Genomic DNA, 20,094 nt, shown 5'->3' on the forward strand with positions numbered 1-20,094 from the left:
TTAGCTTTTATTTCTGCCCTAATCTTTATTATTTCCTTTCTTCTGCTGTCTTTGGGTTTTGTTTGGTCCTATTTTTCTAGCTCCTTTAGATGTAAGGTTAGATTGTTTATTTGAGATTTTTCTTGCTTCTTGAGGTAAGCCTGTATTGCTATAAATTTTCCTCTTTGGACCACTTTTGCTGCATCCAAAGGTTTTCGACCATTATGTTTTCATTTTCATTTCTCTCCATGTAATTTTTATTCTTCTTTTATTTCGTGGTTGATCCATTCATTGGTTAGTAGCATTTTATCTGACCTCCATTATTTGTGCTCTTTCAGATTTTTTTCTTATCATTGATCTCTTATTTCATAACACTGTGGTCAGAAAAAAATGCATGGCATGACTTTAATACTTTTGAATTTGTTGAGGCTTTTTTGTGGCCTAATATGTGATGTATTCTGGAATATGTTGCATGTGCACTTGAGAAGAATGTGTATTATGCTGTTTTAGGATGGAATGTTCTAATTATATATGTGAGATCCATCTGGTCCAGTGTGTTATTCAAAGCCAGTGTTTTCTTTTTTTATTGTTATGTTAATCCCCATACATTACATCATTAGTTTTAGATGTAGTGTTCCATGATTCATTGTTTATGCATAACACCCAGTGCTCCATGCAGAATGTGCCCTCTTTAATACCCATCACCAGGCTAACCCATCCTTCCCCCCTCCCCTCTAGAACCCTCAGTTTGTTTTTCAGAGTCCATAGTCTCTCATGGTTTGTCTACCCCTCCGATTTCCGCCCTTCATTTTCCCCCTCCTGCTATCTTCTTCTTTTTTTTTTTCTTAACATATATTGCATTATTTGTTTCATAGGTACAGATCTGTGATTCAGCAGTCTTGCACAATTCACAGCGCTCACCATAGCACATACCCTCCCCAATGTCTATCACCCAGCCACGCCATCCCTCCCACCCCCCACCACTCCAGCAACCCTCAGTTTGTTTGCTGAGATTAAGAATTCCTCATATCAATGAGGTCATATGATACATGTCTTTCTCTGATTGACTTATTTTGCTCAGCATAATACCCTCCAGTTCCATCCACGTTGTTGCAGATAAGCCAGTGTTTTCTTATTGATTTTCTGTTTATATGCTCTGTCCATTGATGTAAGTGGGGTATTAAAATCCCCTACTATTAATTTATCAGTTAGTTCCTTTGCTTGTTATTAACTGTTTTATGTATTTGGGTACTCCCATGTTGGGTGCATAAATATTTAGAATTGTTATATCCTCTTGTTGGATTGTTATTATTATTATATAGTGTCATTATTCTCTTGTTACTGTCTTTGTTTTAAAGTCTGTTTCATCTGATATAAGTATAACTACTCTGCTTTTATTTTGACATCCATTTGCATGGTAAATGTCTTTCCAGCCCCTCACTTTCAATCTGCATGTGTCATTAGTTCTGAAAGGAGTCTATATAGGCAACATATTGATGGGCTTGTTTTTCTACCCATTCCATCACCCTATATCTTTTGATTGAGCTTTTAGTCCATTTACTTTCAAAGTAATTATTGATAGATATGTATTTATTGCTATTTTGTTACTTTTTTATGGTCATTTTTGTAGTTTTTCTATGATCCTTTCTTCTCTTGCTCTCTTTCACACTTTTTAGTGTTAAACTTGGATTTCTTTCTCTCTATTCTTTGTGTATCTGTTATTGTGTTTTGATTTGTGGTTACCATTAGGGTTGTATAGAACATCTTCTGCATATAGCAGCCTATATTCAGTAGATGGTCGCTTAAATTAGAACTCATTCTTTCTTCTTATCCCCATTTTTCAGGTATATGGTGTCCTATTTCACGTCCTTTTATTTTATGAGTTCTTTCACTGATTTTTACAGATATACTTATTTTTACTGCTTTTGTGTTTCCTTCTTTTCATACTCTTACTTATGGTCTTTCCTTTCCACTCCATGTGTTTCCTTAATATTTTTGTAGGCCTGGTTTAGTGAACTTGAACTACTTTAGCTTTTGTTTGTCTGAGAATCTCTCCTGTTCTGAATGATAAGTCTTGCTAAAAAGAGTATTTTTGGCTGCATATTTTTTCCTGTTAGCACTTTCAATATATCATGCCACTTGCTTTTGTCCTCCAAAGTTTCTGCTGAAAAATCCACTCATAGCCTTATAGCATTTCCCTAGTGTGTAATTATCTTCTTTTGTCTTGCTGCTTTTAAAATTCTTTATCACTACTTTTTGCCATTTTAATTACTTTGTGTCTTGGTGTTGACCTCTTTGAGTTGATTTCGGTGGGGGAACCTCTGCCTCCTGGATCTGGATATCTATTTGCCACCTGGATCTGGATATCTGTTTCCTTTCCCAGATTTGGAAAAGTTTTAGCTAGTATTTCTTCACATAAATTTTCTGAACCCTTTTATTGTTCTTATGGAATCCCTATAATGCAAATGTTATTACACTTGATGAAGTAGCTGAGTTCCCTAAGTCTTTTCTCATTTTGCATAATTTTTTTTCTTTCAGGTTGCTCATTCATTCCTCTGCTTCCTCTAGCCTGCTATTTATTCCATCTAGTGTATTTTTAATTCCGTTTATTGTTTTCTTCATCTCTGATTTGTTCTTTTTTATCTCTTTGTTAAGCATCTCACTTACATTCTCCACTCTTTTCTCAAGTACAGTGGGTATCTTTATGATCATTACTTTAAATTCTCTGTCAGGTGTATTACTCCATTTCTCTTAGGTCTCTTACTGTCGTTTTTGTGTTTTTTTTTAATCCATTTGGGATATATTTCTCTGTCTCCTCATTTTGCCTCTGTGTCTGTTTCTTTGTGTCAGGAAAGTCAGCTACGTCTACTCCTCTTGAATGTAGTGGTCTTATGAAGAAGAGGTCCTGTAGTGCCCTGCAGTGCAGTTTCCCCTCTTCCCCAGAGCCCGATGCTTCAGGTGGTGTCTCTTATGTGTGTTGCATGTGCTTTGCTGTTTTGTCCTGGCTGCTTTTTCCTTCAGTCCAGTTGTCTGCAGAGGCTCTCTTTGCCTGTTGTAGGCAGCATTTTGTCCCTGGTGGGGGTGTGGTATGCAGTGTTAACAAGGTGTGCTCTGCTTATGAAATGAGACCTGAGACCTGAGACCTGTAGCTTCCAGGACCCGGGCCTTGTGAGTGGGTTGTGCAATTTTAACAAGGTGCTCCTCGAACTTCCACAAGGCCTGCAGCTGCTACTGCCAGAACTACAGTCTTGCAAAATGCATGGGTGGAAAGATGTAGTATTGGCAAAGTTTGCGCTGGATTTCTGAGGGGGGTGGCCTGTGGTGCTGGGACTGATGCAAGCATGAGTGGAAAGGGTGGATGTGCCAAGCACTAGGGTGTGGGGCTTGGTGTAAGAAAATTATGTAGGGAATTTCCTGCTGGTTTCTGCAGGTGCCCATGTGTTTATGTTAAGCGTGGGGAAGGGGAGTGGCACCTGCCAGCTCCTTTGTTCCTGGAAGAGTCTTACTCTGGACATGCTCTGAGATGAGTAAATAACTCTCCCTACTGTACACCCCAGGTGTTTTTCAAAGTACTGCTTCTACCCTGTTTTTGGAGGGCTGTTTGTCATGCTGTCTCTTTAAGGGCAGGGACTCATCTTCCTTCTGCCTTCAGCCTCTTCCAAAATGGAGCCAGCTGATTTTTAAGCTTCCAGGCTTTAAGTCCTTCTTATTTGTAAGAAGTCAGTAAATTCAGCTCCTCTTGCTTTCAAAACCAAATGTTAGGAGGATTCGTCTCTCCCATGCAAGCTTCCTGGTGTGTTAGTCTGTTTCTCACCCTTCTCTGTGCCTGTGGCTCCCTCCTGATCACAGATGGCCACCTCTGTTTTGCTCCCCACCATGTCTCCACCTTTTCTACCCTCTTCGATGTGGACTTTTCTCTGCCTTTGGTTGTGGAGTTTGTTTTGCCAGTCTTCACTTTCTGGGTTATTTACACTGGTGTGAGTGTTATCTAGTTGTATCCATGAGATGAGGTGAGCTTAGGGTCCCCTTACTCCACCATCTTCCAGCCTCCTTCTAATACACCATCTTTAATTGGAAGCCAGTTTAGTTTTTTATTGATTTGAATTATTTTCATATATAATTTGAGAATATTAAGAAATATATCTCTACCACATATGATGAAAATTTTCATTATAGTACCAAGAAAACATTTGAATCTTTCCTCAGGGTATTACTTGATATTCTTAAGTTAAATCCTTTTTTTAAAAACAAATAATCTAATTTGATCTGGTCTCAAAAACTTAAGAAAATTAGAACAGATTTAAAAATCTAGCCAAAGCAGTGAAAATAAATTGCTATTTCATAATGTAGGATCTTTGGGGGATTTTTGGTTGACTAAATGTATTTTGAATTACTTTGCATATGATAAAAAATGCAGTGAGAAGAATATTGGACTTGGATTCAGGAGATCTTGTGTTAGAATTCTGGTTCACAAGCTTGGAACAAAGTGAAATTTTCAGCAACCTGGTGAACCATCTTAAGATTACAAAGCTATCTCTCTACTTCATAATGTTTTGAGAATCCCATGAAAAAGAATATGTGACTAGCTTTGTAATATAATTACCAACACATAATAAAGGTTTTTTTTCTTAGTACATTTGCTTCTATCATCTGGAATAACATGTAACAAAAGATAAGGCTAATTTTAGAAAAAATGGACAGGATCAGTGTAACATATTTGCCTTCTATGAAGGATCTGTGTATTCTAAGGAAGCAAGTTTATGTAGTAACTTTGGTGACTGCGAACCTCTCTACTTCTACCCCAAAATAAAGATTCAGACTAACTAAAACTGTGCCATTAAGTCTAAAACAGCAGAGCCAACTAAGGGGTAATGGAAGTTGGGCATAAACCCTTACTGTGATTTTCTTTTTTCAGTGTACTTAAATGAAGCAGGGTTCAACTTTGTGAGAAAATGCATTCAAGCTGTGGAAACAAGAGGTAAGTGTTGCCTGACAGGTACATTGTTACTGTTATGTAGTTCATGTAGTTCATTCTTATATAGAAACCCCTCAAAAAATGAGGATGTGTTTCATCATTAACATGAAATTAACTTTAAGAACTATATAAACTTATAAATTATCTACATATACAGAAAACTATAGCTTGAACTTTACCAAAAATCATACTGTAGTTTTTTATTGTTATGTTATGTTAATCACCATACATTACATCATTAGTTTTTGATGTAGTGTTCCATGATTCATTGTTTGCATATAACACCCGGTGCTCCATGCAGAACGTGCACTCTTTAATACCCATCACCAGGCTAACCCATCCTCCCATCCCCCTCCCCTCTAGAACGCTCGGTTTGTTTTTCAGAGTCCATCGTCTCTCATGGTTTGTCTACCCCTCCGATTTCCCCCGCTTCATTCTTCCCCTCCCGCTACCTTCTTCTTCTTCTTCTTCTTTTTTTTTTTCTTAACATGTATTGCATTATTTGTTTCAGAGGTACAGATCTGAGATTCAACAGTCTTGCACAATTCACAGCGCTTACCAGAGCACAAACCCTCCCCAGTGTCTATCACCCAGTCACGCCATCCCTCCCACCCCACCCCCCACTCCAGCAACCCTCAGTTTGTTTCTTGAGATTAAGAATTCCTCATATCAGTGAGGTCATATGATACATGTCTTTCACTGTATTTCTTTTTAATGATCTTTCCTAATAAAGGCTTGCTTTACTTCTTATTGATAGACTTTGTGTTATTTATTACTACAACCACTTCTTTGATTTTTTTTCAAGCTTTAGTGGGATAACATTCTTAAGGAGCTGGTCTTCCTCCTTCCTTATATTATTTCCCTCAGTGATTTCAGTCACGGTCACAATTACAGTACCTTTCCTCTCTCTAGTCATGACCTCTCACCTGAAGCCCACTCCAGTGCCTATTACACTCTTTCCCTTCCAGGAAAACTTTGCTTTAGCAAAACTCATATTGGGCTTTGAAATTCTGTGAACTTAGGCTCAGATTTTGGTGCTGCCGCTTAGAAGTTTTGAGAAGCTAAGCATGTTTCTTAAATTCTCTGAATCTGTTTCCTCATCTTCAAAATGAAGGTGTAAAAGCCTTCCAACTCTTCAACATGCAGGACTCCATGACTGAAAATAGAGGATGAGAAGTCCTGATTATCATTTCCCATCTTTGATGCTTTTTGTATTCAAATAGTGGTGAATGAACAGGGGTACTTTGCTACTTGAAGGATCTTCAAAAGACTTTCAGACACTGTTCAGTGTCTGCTCTGAGAAATATATGTGTGATGGGTGTTTCCAGGGTAGATTTGCTGAAGTTAGACTGCAAAATTGGACAAGTAGCTTTCAAATTCTGTATAGGTATATGCCTACGGTTTTTAACATTCTGTACTTGTGCTGCTGGTCTCAAGCCATTCTCTTGTGATTTTTCCTTCTCATTAGGCATCACTATTTTAGGCCTCTACCGAATAGGAGGAGTAAACTCCAAAGTTCAGAAACTCATGAACACAACATTTTGTAAGTTTTGGATGAAGCTGGTTACTTAATTTTTGTATTATAGATAATCCAAACCATACCTTTCTTTGAGAATTATACTATTGCTTGCCTTTGAATATTTTCAAGTAATATTTAAAGTTAATATTTGCATTCAGTTTTTAATGTTCAGTTATAATAGATGAACAATCAGAATTTGGGAGGGGTCCTTTTTATAATGTTGGACTTTTTCTCAAGTGTCCTTTGATTAGCTAGAGGTGCATTGAGATTTATGGGTGCTGGATTCAAAGATTGCCTAGCTTGGAATCCTGACTTGCCACTTAAAAGCTTTGTGACCTTGGGTAATTTGTTTAAACTCTTTGTGCCTCAACCTTCTCATTCATAAAATGGGGATAATAATAGTGCCTGCCTCATTGAGAAGTATGAGGATTGGATATGTTAATTCATATAATGTACTTGGAAGCATGCCTGGCAGATGGTAAGTGCTCTGTGATATTAGCAATTGATAATAATTTGATTTGGAACACTGTTATTCCACAAGAAGTCTTTGAGGTTTATAAAGCATCAGAGTGAGATTTGCACTAGTTCGCACAAACAACAATTCAAAACTTTAAATCTGTTGGCACTCTAAGAAATAAATGTCTCTCTCTTTGGCCTACTTACGTTTGTGTACATCTTCTTTATGGTGTGAGTGATGTTTTGAATTGCAGTTTAAACATCTTATTTTTTACTCTTTTCAGCTCCAAAATCCCCTCCTGATATTGACATTGATATTGAATTGTGGGATAATAAGACAATAACAAGTGGACTGAAAAACTACCTCAGGTAAGGAAGGTTGAACTCCTACTCTGCATGTGATGTCTCTCTTACCTCCTTGGGCAGTCGCCATGTGATTCCTTGGAGATCCTGTGCATGAACTTCACTATTTAGAGCAATACCTTCACTTCAGGTGAAATAGCACAAGGTGGTGATATTTATATTTAGTGTTTTGGAACTTATACATGCTTTTTCAAATAATAAACAGGCTGCAGTATTTTAGGAATACTAAATAATGCTTTGTTTCATATTAAATTTGAATGTGGTGTTTTCATGTATTTTTTTTAAAGCTGAAATTGAAAGTTGTTTTTTGTTTTGTTTTTGTTTTTTATTTAACTATTGTCCCCATATCTGAGAGGTATTTTGCTGTTGTTGTTCAGTAGTTCTCACAGTGACAAAATGATTTTCCAGCCATCCTTTTTAGTACAATTATGCCAAGAAGTGCTAAAGGGCTTTGGTGTCTTCGAGGTCTGCATTTTGGGACTGCCTGGAGCGGCCCTACTAGGTCTTGATCACACTCCTTAATCACCCAACTCTTAGAGAAACACTGAAAGTTCAGGGAAAATGAAAAAAATATTGCCATTATAATGCCTGCTTCTTTATCCATTGCAGATGCCTTGCAGAACCACTGATGACTTACAAGTTACACAAAGATTTTATTGTTGCAGTTAGTAAGTACACTTCCGTTGGATGTATTATAATTGATGTAGTTTTATGCTCTGTCACTTAGAGGTATAAATTTAAATGAACTAGTTAAGATTTTCCTGTATATTGCTTAAGAAACTGTCAATCTGATACTTTTTTTTCATTATGTTCAATTAGCCAGCATATAGTTTTTGATGTAGTGTTCAGCAATTCATTAGTTGGGTATAACACCCTGTACTCATCACCACACGTGCCCTTTTTAATATCCATCACACAGTTACCCCATCCTCCCGTCCCCCTCCCTTCTGTAACCCTCAGTTTGTCTCCCAGAGTCCAGAGTCTCTCATGGTTTGTTTCCCTCTCTGATTTCTTCCCTCCCTTCCCCTGTGGTCCTCTGCACTATTCCTTATATTCACATGAGTGAAACTATATGATAATTGTCTTTCCCTGCTTGACTTATTTCACTTAGCATCATCCCCTCCAGTTCCATCCATGTCGATGCAAATGGTGGGTACTCGTCCTTTCTAATGGCTGAGTAATATTCCACTGTATATATGGACCACATCTTTTTTATCTATTCATCTGTTGAAGGGCATCTCGGCTCCTTCCACAGTTTCGCTATTGTGGACATTGCTGCTATGAACATTGGGGTGCAGGTGCCCCTTCATTTCACTACATCTGTATCTTTTGCTGGGTCATAGGTAGCTCTATTTTTAACATCTTGAAGAAATTCCATTCTGTTTTCCAGAGTGGCTGTACCAGCCTGCATTCCCACCAACAGTAAGAGGTTCCCCTTTCTCCACACCCTCACCAACATCTGTTGTTTCCTGTCTTGTTTTGCCATTCTAACTGATGTAAGGTAGTATCTCATTGTGGATTTGATTTGTATTTCCCTGATGGCTAGTGATGTTGAACATTTTTTCATGTGTCTGTTAGCCATTTCTATGCCTTTGGAGACGTGTGTGTTCATGTATTTGGCCCATTTATTGACTGGATTATTTGTTTTTTGGGTGTTGAGTTTGAGAAGTTCTTTAAAGATCTTGGATACCAGCCCTTTATCCGTAATGTCATTTGCGAATATCTTCTCCCATTCCATGGGTTGCCTCTTAGTTTTGTCATTTGATACTTAATAGCTGACAGTATGGTTTGTAAACAAATAGGAAATTGTGAATGATGGATTAAAGACCTAAATGTGAGACTTAAAACCATAAAAGTAGGAGAAGACATAGGCAGTAGCTCTTTGACATTGACTGGAGAAACATTTTTCTAGATATGTGTTCTCTGGCAAGGGAAACAAAAAGCAAAATTAAACAATTGGGACTACACCAAAATAAAAAAGTTTGAGCAATAAAGGAAATCATCAACAAAACAAAAAGGCAACCTACTGAAGGGGAGAAAATATTTGCAAATGATTATCCGATAAGGGGTTAATATCCAAAATATATAAAGAACTTACACAACTCAACACTAGAAAAACAATTTGATTAAAAAAGAGGCAGAGGCCCTGAGTAGACATTTTTCCAAAGCAGACATACAGATGGACAATAAACACATGCAAAGATGCTCAACATCACTCATCATCAGGGAAATACAAATCAAAACTACAATGAGCTATCACCTCTCACCAGTCAGAATGGCTAAAATTAACAACACAGGAAGCAACAGGTGTTGGCGAGGATGTGGAGAAATGGGAACCCTCTCGCACTGTTGGTGGGAATGCAAACTGGTGCAGCCACTCTGGAAAACAGTATGAGGGTTCCTCAAAATATTAAGAATAGAACTACCATACGATCCAGTAATTTGACTACTGGATATCTACCCAAAGAAAATGAAAACACCAATTCAGAAAGGTATGTGCACCGTTACATTCATTGCAACATTATTTACAAAAGCCAAGGCATGGCAACAACAGAAGTGTCCATCGATAGATGAATGGATAAAGAGAATGTGGTATGTATGCACAATGGAATATTACTAAACCACGAGAGAATGAAATCTTGACCTGTGCAACAACATGGATGGACCTAGAGAGTCTAGTACTAAGTAAAATAAGTCAGACAGAGAAAGACCAATACTATATGATTTCATTCATATGTGGAATTTAAGAAACCAAACAAAAAAAAAAAAAACAAAAAAAGGAACACTCTTAAATACAGAGAACAAACTGGTGGTTGCCAGAGGAGAGGTGGGTGGAGGATAGGGGAAATAGATGAAGGGAATCAAGAGTATACTTAGCTTGATTTAAAGAAATTGCAGAATGAATTAGAATATTTTACCACTTAATAAGACTTCATTGGGGTGCTAAGAGGAATTATTTTAGTTACGTTTTACTCAATTGATGTTAGTTTCTTATAAGAGCAACCTTAGGGTTAAATAGATAAGACTACAAATATGTACAGTCAGGTGTGCGACCTACTCATACTTACATGCTGTATTCCTAAATCTGGAGAGAAGAGTCAGGTATTTTTGGCAGGTAACAGGCACTTCCATCAATCCTTTTCCCCCTATTTATTGATAATGATCACATATCTATGTCATTTCTTTGGGTCTATGATTGCTATAATGGAATATATATAGATAGGCTTAATTCAAAAATTGTGGGGAGGGGCTCAGTGAAAACATGTAAGCTGAGAAATCAGAAATACGTACTTTTAAAACATTAAAACCAAAGTGCAGGGTTGCCATCTGAGCCCATCACAACATTTAACCATTAGGAATTAGCAATTCATTGTTAAGATGTATGAGGTATGACTGTACCAAGTATTTTTCACAGTCCCAAGAAAGAAAGCAGTTACATTAATTTATTACCACACATTGTAATGTCACAGGAAATGTCTGCTGATAAGTGTCAGATAACATTGAGTGACTTGGTTTTCAATCCAGCATACATGACTGACCACATGATCTCATAAACATCTGTACCACTTAGCTTTCTCCTGAAAGCTTTCCACTCTATATTCTCTTCATTGAAATCTATCCTTATTAGATGAACAAAACCTCAGAAAATGTATAGTCTGACCTCTCATTTTATTGACTAGATCCCTGAGTGGGCCAGTGACTTTGTCCAAGGACACTAGTAAATTGATGGCAAAATCAGGGCTACAAGCCAATTTTTTTGACTCTTACCCTAGAACTCTTTCTTACAGAAATTTTGTGTTAATTAAACAAATGGCATTTGAGCCACCTAGCTAAGTAGCTAAAATGAGCAGCTTGTTTTAATAGAAACATTTGGTTGTAAGCTATTTTTCTCTATTTCCATGGCAAATAAATAATTCACTACCATGATAATTAAAATATATTCTTATAGATAAGAATTAATCTTTTGTCTGGGTCAAGGATATTACCATGTATCAGATAATAAGATAATAAAATTAGGTATTATTTGGAAATTCAGCTCTGTAAAAAGGGGAAGTTTTTCAGAAATTACAAGGTGTCTCACAGATTCCCTGGCAGAGTATGGATCAGGCTTTCCACAGGCCTATAGCTAGGAACTGCAAAACTGGGAATTGGTATTTCTCTTCCCATCCTTTTAGGAGGGTCTCTCCTCTCTGTTCTTTGCTGCATATCTGCCTTATTCGTATCTCCCTTTCCAGTCGGGTTTTCGTGGCTTGGGAGCACATTTGGTCATGTCAACCCTGGTCTTACACGTTATGCCTTTTCACATAGCTAAGCGGACAGATCACAGTTTTGGTGTCTCCATTCCAACCCCTGGGAGACTTTGTGTTTGGCCCAGCGTGAGCCATGCATGCTCTTTCCTCACCTCCTGTTGGGCACTTTTCAGAGAAAGGGCTTGGCAGGGTAGGTAGTACCATAGAATTTGTTTATTATAGTAAGAGCATGTTAATAGGTTCTTCATTCTGAAGTGTTAGATGTTTCTCTAGCAGACATGTCAGCATGTTGGCTTTTGCCTGGCAGACTAGACGAGTCTTCCTTTAGATGGTTTTTCACTTTTTCAGATTTACCATTGTCAACGTGCACTTAAAATCTATCAGGCCTCTGTTTGCATAATAATCCTGACACCTCAGAACAGTAATTCCCTGTTCTCTTTAAATCTATAAAATTTGGAAAGAAATACTTTCTTCCTTTGTCTGATGGAGTCACTAGGAAGTTTTATGTGTGATAAAGTATATTATATTGCCTGGCACATTAGGCCATCTGTAACAATTTCTGTGATCACTCACATTGCAGGTGATGAGTTATGGTTGTATGGAAGTCCAGTGGCTATGAGCACAGGTCTGGATTAGATAGAACTGGGTTAGTTTGACTTCTTAACTAACTTCAAGACCATGGTTAGGTTACTCAACCGCTCTAAGCCAGTGATAGTAATAATACTTACTGCGTAAAGCAACGTTTGTAAGGCATGAGGGTGGGAGTGTTTATAATGTTTAGATTACTAATGTTTATTTACACGTTTGAATGCAGTTGAAACTTGACCATTTGCAACCTTTATGTTATAGAATCTGATGACCAAAACTACCGGGTGGAAGCTGTACATGCATTGGTGCACAAATTGCCAGAAAAAAACAGAGAGATGCTGGACATCTTAATAAAGCACCTCGTCAAGTAATTCTCTGATTTATGTTCTTCACCTAACTACTTGTTCAGTGTTAAAGTTAGACTTTTCATGTCTTTCTAAAGTGTATGATGGTACTGTAACATTGTTATTATAATCAGTCTATTGAATATGTTTTTTTCAAAAATTTTTTATTGTTATGTTAATCCCCATACATTACATCATTAATTTTAGATGAAGTGTTCCATGATTCATTGTTTGTGCATAACACCCAGTGCTCCGTGCAGAACGTGCCCTCCTCAATACCCACCACCAGGCTAACCCCTCCTCCCACCCCCCTCCCCTCTAGAACCCTCAGTGTGTGTGTGTGTATTGTGTGTGTGTATAGTGTGTGTGTATTGTGTGTGTGTGTATAGTGTGTGTGTGTGTGTATTGTGTGCATATATATAAGAGAGACTGGTTGCAAGGAACTGGCCTGCACTATTGTGAAGGCTGATAAGTCTGAAGTGTGCAGGGCAGCTGGTAGTCTGGAGACTCAGGGAAGAGTTAACATTGCAGCTCCAATCCAAGGCAGTCTGAAAGCAGAATCCCCTTCTACTCAGAGGACCTCAGTCTTTTTAAGACTTTCAACTGATTGAATGAGGCCCACTCATATGGAGGATAATCTGCTTTACTCTGAGTCTACTGATATAAATGTTAATTTAATGCAAAAAAATACCTTCATAAATCATCTAGAATTATGTTTGATTAAATATCTGGGCACTGTGGCCTCATAAATCTGTCTAAAGATTCTCTTTCATACACACACACACACACACACACATACACACACACATACTTGCCATGCTACTATAAACAAAAGTCCAAATTCAGATTTTATTTTTTTTTTAAGATTTATTTATTTATTAGAGAGGATGGGGAGGATAGAGAGAGAAGAAGAGGGAGAGGATCTCCAGCAGTCTGCCCACTGAGCACAGAGCCTGACACAGGGCTTGATCTCATGACCCTGAGATCATGACCTGAGCCGAAACCAAATGTCGGACGCTTAACTGACTGAGCCATCCAGTTGCCCCCAAATTCAGGTTTTAAACTTAAGAATTCCCTTTCAGGCTCATATACAAATAAGGATATTTTCCATCTTAGCGAGTATTATGATTCACAATTAAATGATCCCTGCTTAGTTGCTTACTACAAGTAGTAACCCGGTTTATGCTAATTTGAGCCATACACATTTGAAATAGTGCTACATAACATGTTAATAAGTCTCATCTGAACCTGCAGATGAGATAATATGAATTGCCCTCCTGCCCCTTGACATAAGAAGGAAAGCCACTAGGAACTGCATCATTTCAAGTTCATTATTAACTGTTGCATATGGCAATACCTCTTTTAGTTAATGAACAAGGATTCTTGGTCAAATCTAGTCTTGAATTATGTTTTGAATTGTGTGACTTCTTCATGAAATTTAACTACACTGTATGTATTGGGCATTCTCTTGGTGTATTCAAGCTAATTTTCTAGCAAAGCCTTTTATAAACTGCTTTTAAAAGATACATGAGTGTCACATAAAATGTTTTTGTTTAATTATCCAGAATGTTAGATGAACTCAGACTTCCCCCTTATAGTGAATGTGCATGGCTTTGGTACAGGGGATAGCAGAGGATAGTATCTGGCCATAGAAGAGTGCTTAAAATTCTTTTGCCCATCCTTTATCACCATTCCTCGCTTTTTTCCTGAACCTATACAAAGTCAGTCCCCATTGACTCATGAGCAGTATTATTGGAATGTGTCCACATCCCCAGTGACTTAAGTAAACTACAAACAAGTAATAACATTCTTGATCCCTGGCAACCTTAATATATCTGAAGAAAAGAGAATTTAGGACCAGTGATCTGGATTGGTCACTATCTATAGGACCAGTGACTAAAAGGTTGATTCCAAATCTCTGTTAATTAGTTTTGAGACATGGTATAAACCATTACTTCTTTTCTGAGAATCCTTTTGTCTTTAAAACAAAGGCTATCTGTGGTCTCTTCTTCAACTCTAACTTTGAATATTTAAAAGGGCAGTTGGGTGTCTGTTACCTACAACAAATTGAGGGAATGAGGTGCAGAAATAGCTGAAATGTGGGGTGATAAGTGTCTGTATTGATTGAGTTAGCTCAGCAGAAAGGAAATTCAGTGAAAATTGTTCATCCAAATATTCCATCTTCTGAGCAACACAGTCATAAACTCTCCTTTTTAAAACCAATTTTTTTTTAGGATTTTCAAATGTTTTCCCCATGAGCTTAATATTAATCTTATTTCAGTTTACTCACACTACCAGGAACTCTTACATTTTAGCAAGAGTGGCTAAAGCCAATTTTTACAAGGAAGACTAATGTTTTGAGATCATATTTCCTATAACATTATTTAATTTTATCAACCCTCTAGGGGTCCTTACTCTTTATAGATGAGGAAACTGAAGCCTAGAGATTGTAAATAACTTGGCAGATTGCACCCAGCCTCCAAGTTGGATGGATCCAAGCTTTAAATCCAGACATTCTTTACATACTGCTCTCTTAGTAGATTCTCTAGTACATACTAAGCACTATTTGGTTATGTAAAAAGAAAATGTTGAATGAAACTTTTTCCTATTCTTTTTTTTTTTTAAAGATTTATTTATTTATTTGAGAGAGTGAGAATGAGAGAGAGTACATGAGAGGGGGGAGGGTTAGAGGGAGAAGCAGGCTCCTTGCTGAGCAGGGAGCCCAATGTGGGACTTGATCCAGGGACTCCAGGATCATGACCTGAGCCGAAGGCAGTCACTTAACCAACTGAGCCACCCAGGCGCCCACTTTTTCCTATTCTAACAAAGAGCTTTTTAGCTAGTGCTCTGTCAGGCACAAGGGAAAAATTCAGTCAGTGAGACAATCAGCTCTTCCTGTCCTGTGCTAGGATTTGCATAATATTCAAAATCCTGGATTCTCCATAAAATTTTACTTTTGCTTCTGGAATGTAGTTAGTGATTTAGTGATGCACAATTAGGTATAAACATACTCTTGTGCTGTGCTTCTTTCTAGAACTTTGTATTTTAACAATGTGCCTAGAAGTAAGATAGAAAAGGCAGTATTAACCTAGAAGATTGGTCAAATGAATGAGGTTTTTTCTTAAGAAGTTGCCCAATTGGGGCGCCTGGGTGGCTCAGTTGGTTAAGTGTCTGACTCTTGATTTTGGCTCAGGTCATGATTTCAGGGTTCTGAGACCAAGCCCTGAGTAGGGCTCCCCACTCAGCAGGGAGTCTGCTTGAGATTCTTTCCCCTGCCTCTCCCCCAGCTCCCCTGTGCACTCACTCTCTCAAATAAATCATCTTTAAAAAAAGAATATATCTAATTTCTAAAGTAGCCAAAGTCATTTTTGACAGTAACTGGGATAAGGTAACTTTTGCTAAGGCCAGTAATACCAGAGGCTTTTCCTTTCATTTTCATTTTCAAGCCAGCACTGATGCTACCATATCTCCTTCTCTTACTGTTTACCTAACATAGTGCCCACAACTAAGGAGGCACTCGGGGAAGTTTTGAATGGATGAGTGGATGGATGGGTGGATGGATGGAAGGGAAAAAGAAAGACATTGGCTAGTTGTCTTATGTAGGGAGCTTAAGAAAACCCCTGACATATTCAGGAGACCTGAATTGAAATAGCATCTTTGTTCCCAATTTGCTGTTACATGGAATACATCATTTTTACTTTAGGAGTTTTGCTTTTTTTTTTTTTAAGATTTACTTATTTGAGAGAGTGAGAAGGGTCGGGGAGGGACGGAGAGGGAAGGAGAGAGACAAGAAGACTCGTGAAGAATGGGGAGCCCAACTCGGGGCTCCATCCCAGGACCCTGGGATCATGACCTGAGCTAGAACCAAGAGTCAGACACTTAACCAACTGCACCACCCAGACACCCCAGTTTTGCTTTTTTTTAACCTTTACAATAGGAAAAACAGACTTCCTGGGAGGATTAAATGCAATCAATATCTATGAAAATGCCTGGCACCAGGTTCTCAATATGTTCAGTGTATCCAAATATAATTCCAACCAATCTAATCTTAACCATCTGTTCTAAAAGAAGTATAGTACCCTAGAGACTCCCTAACAACTCATAATCTCTCTAGGGTGATTATATTTAATTTAGGATATCAAGATTTATTCCTTTAATCAAGCTTTATAATTATTTTTACTTAGCTAATGTTACCTTTTTATGTCTTTTTAGGCTATACCCACATATGCCAATTGGGAGTGGTTGAACCTGACTACTAACCTATCATGGCATATTTTCAGGTTGAACCTGAAAACTAACCTATCATGGCATATTTTACATTTTATTTATGCCACAAATTTGATAAATGAGAACAATTGCCTAATTATTAAACATTTAACTTATGTTATTTTTATTGCTCTTATTTGCAGAGTATCACTACACAGCCAACAAAATCTCATGACTGTCTCAAACCTTGGAGTCATATTTGGCCCAACTCTAATGAGAGCACAAGAAGAAACTGTGGCTGCCATGATGAATATTAAATTTCAGAATATTGTGGTTGAAATTCTGATCGAGCACTATGAAAAGGTAGGTTGAATTTTCATGTGGAAGTATCAAATCTTGTACCTTGCTTTTAAGAAGGAATTTTCCATTTGTATTATCTGTGAGTTCATTGTGATCTCAGATTCTTATAAAGTATCAGTCTTGTACATTTTGTATGAATTGCTTCTTCATGAGGACTTTGATTTCTTTTTTTTCTTGTTTAGTTTTTAAGTGCTTCTCAGAATCCTCCAGGTAAATGGTTTTCTTTCCTTTTACATCATTTACTTTTCAAGATTTTCTTCTTTAGTATTTATGTAGTGAATTTTTTGCTCATATTCAGAGAATCTGTTAGAATCACTTGGTGATCAAGTATAGTTTCAACCTTTTTATCTCTCTGGAATTAGACTTAGAGCAGCAGTAATATTCTCAATAAGACAAAAGAATTCCAGAGACAGTCTTGAAGTCCTCTCTGGCCTTTAAACATGGTTTCTTTGACAAGATTGAGATCTTTGAATAACTATGGAAATGGGAAATTGGGAAAGTCACAGTGATTGGATTATTAAGTAAATCCAGCCATTGAAAATCAAAACATTTGTGATCCACTTATGCCTGGTCTAGTCCTTGTCAGAGAAAGACTATGCACTCTCTTTCCCTGGGTCCCTTCTTGGTGCCTGTAGAAGAATATCCTTCATTTATCTAAGGTTGCAAGCACTCACAACCCAAGACCACCTGGCTGTATCCTGTAGCTGTGCTCAGACTTCTCCCTGCAGCTTGTCATGTTCCAAGACAGCTCAGGACCAACAGCATGACAGCACCTTCTCCTGAGAAGCAAGGAACTGCCTGGCTGGGGAAATGATACAGAATGAGCCTCTTCCCTTCAGGTTATGTTCAGCATGAAGCGAGAAAGAAAATATCACAATAGTAAGAGTCAATGTGTCTTGACACAGACATTTGTTCATATTTGAAATTATTGGACAATCTTCTGAAATTCATTGTTGGGAGATTGGGGAAGATAAAAAAGAAAACCCAGAGAGTGGACATGACTCAGTGTAAGTGGAAAAGAAAGTTATAATTGCTGTAGGATATTTTTTATATCAAGCATCTCTTGCCATGAAGCTGATTAAATAGCATATAGTTCTAAGATTATTTATTAACTCACAAATACCATTTTATGATGAAAATGGCAGTTGCCCCCTTTTATTGACCTCTGTCCAATTTTTTTTTTTTTTTTAATGTAGATTTTTCATACTGCCCCAGACCCAAGCATTCCTCTTCCTCAGCCTCAGTCTCGATCTGGATCCCGAAGGACACGAGCAATCTGCCTCTCCACAGGTTCCCGGAAGCCTAGAGGGAGGTATACACCGTGCTTGGCAGAACCTGATAGTAAGTGTGCATGCTGTAGGGAAATGCTTTCTTCATTCTTTGATTTAGCCTTCCCTCACCTTACCAACCTTAGGGTAGAAATAAATAGATGGTTTTACTGATACTGTCTCCCCAACACTCCCCTCCCATTTATATATTCTTTGTCAGTCTGGTTACAAGGTACTTTGAACAAACAAATTCATTACTGCTACAAAGGAAAAAAAATAGTTTGCTCAGTGCCCTTTTTTCCTGCAACTGCTATTAAGTACATCGAGTGCTACTTTGTAGCAGGTTTTGTCCTATTGTCAAAGTGGTAGAGAAGAAAGCAAGAAAAAGTCTGGCTAAAGCAGTCCTTTTCTTTCTTCTTTTCACATTATGTCCTTAAAGCATCATCTCTTGGGTATCAAAGTGTCTGAAAGAGAAAGAGAAAAGAAATACAAAGAGAAACCACACTACACATTATCACTAACTTGCTGTTCTGAACCAAGCCCCACAGCAAAGTGGGTGGCAGCTTGAGCCCGAGGTGCATGTTAAACTTGTTTCGTTTTACTCTACACCCCCATGCCCTGCAATTTTTTCTCACGGTCAGTATTTAACAGAAAACACTAATTTTTAATTTATATATGTTTGAATACTTTATTATAGTTTTTCGGATTTGTTTCTTAAAACTTACTTTTAAGAACATTAAAAAGTAATTCAGTTAAATAGGCAGTTTCTTACATTGCTATATTCTCAGCAGGAAGAGGAAAACGTCCTTTTTTTTTTTAAAGATTTTATTTATTTATTTGACAGAAAGAGAACAGCAAGAGGGAACACAAGCAGGGGGAGTGGGAGAGGGAGTAGCAGGCTTCCCGCCAAGCAGGGAGCCCCAGTGTAGGGCTCAATCCTAGGACCCTGGGATCATGACCTGAGACAAAGGCAGACACTTAGCAACTAAGCCACCCAAGTGCCCCAAAGATCCACAGTTGTTTGTTTTTTTGTTATGTTAATCACCATACAGTACATCATTAGTTTTTGATGTAGTGTTCCATGATTCATTGTTTGCGTATAACACCCAATGCTCCATGCAGAACATGCCCTCTTTAATACCCATCACCAGGCTAACCCATCCTCCCACCCCCCTCCCCTGTAGAACCCTCAGTTTGTTTTTCAGAGTCCATCATCTCTCAGGGTTCGTCTCCTCCTCTGATTTCCCCCCTTCATTCTTCCCCTTCTGCTATCTTCTTTTTTTTTTTTTAAACATATATTGCATTATTTGTTTCAGAGGTACAGATCTGTGATTCAACAGTCTTGTGCAATTCACAGCGCTCACCATAGCACATACCCTCCCCAATGTCTATCACCCAGCCACCCCATCTCTCCCACCCCCCACCACTCCAGCAACCCTCAGTTTGTGTCCTGAGATTAAGAATTCCTCATATCAGTGAGGTCATATGATACATGTCTTTCTCTGATTGGAAAAAGTCCTTTCTTTTAAAAATGTAAGCAGCTTCTAATTTGTAGCTGACATGACTGGTGCCTTTCAGTGAAGAAGGACTCAGACGCATTAACTCAGAATTACTTAACATCAGGAAAATAAAGGCAGAAACATATCTGTAAAATCCCTCCTTCCAGCGATCTCTTATAATGTCATCAATGAATCTTACTACTATTATTTGTGAGTTCTTTTTCAGAAGCAAGTTTTTTAAGTAGGCTCCATGCACAGCATGGAGCCCAGTGTGAGGCCTGAGATCA

The 20,094-nt window shown here is 37.9% G+C and overlaps 1 protein-coding gene across 8 annotated transcripts in view; it reads left to right on the forward strand.

Annotated features, from left to right (window-relative positions):
• Nucleotides 1-20,094, forward strand: part of ARHGAP42 (Rho GTPase activating protein 42) — a 319,552-nt gene that overhangs the window by 248,974 nt on the left and 50,484 nt on the right. For all 8 annotated transcript variants that reach the window (XM_064577200.1, XM_064577196.1, XM_064577197.1 and 5 more), the window contains 7 exons: nt 4,895-4,957; nt 6,423-6,497; nt 7,214-7,298; nt 7,902-7,960; nt 12,392-12,497; nt 16,884-17,043; nt 18,237-18,381. In XM_064577200.1, coding sequence (XP_064433270.1) covers nt 4,895-4,957; nt 6,423-6,497; nt 7,214-7,298; nt 7,902-7,960; nt 12,392-12,497; nt 16,884-17,043; nt 18,237-18,381 — 693 coding nt within the window. The remainder of the gene's footprint in view (nt 1-4,894; nt 4,958-6,422; nt 6,498-7,213; nt 7,299-7,901; nt 7,961-12,391; nt 12,498-16,883; nt 17,044-18,236; nt 18,382-20,094) is intronic.

This window comes from Mirounga angustirostris, unplaced genomic scaffold, assembly GCF_029215605.1.
Source record: "Mirounga angustirostris isolate CCGP_5_RB_7025 unplaced genomic scaffold, mMirAng1.0.hap1 SCAF_13, whole genome shotgun sequence".
NCBI classification, from domain to species: domain Eukaryota; kingdom Metazoa; phylum Chordata; class Mammalia; order Carnivora; family Phocidae; genus Mirounga; species Mirounga angustirostris.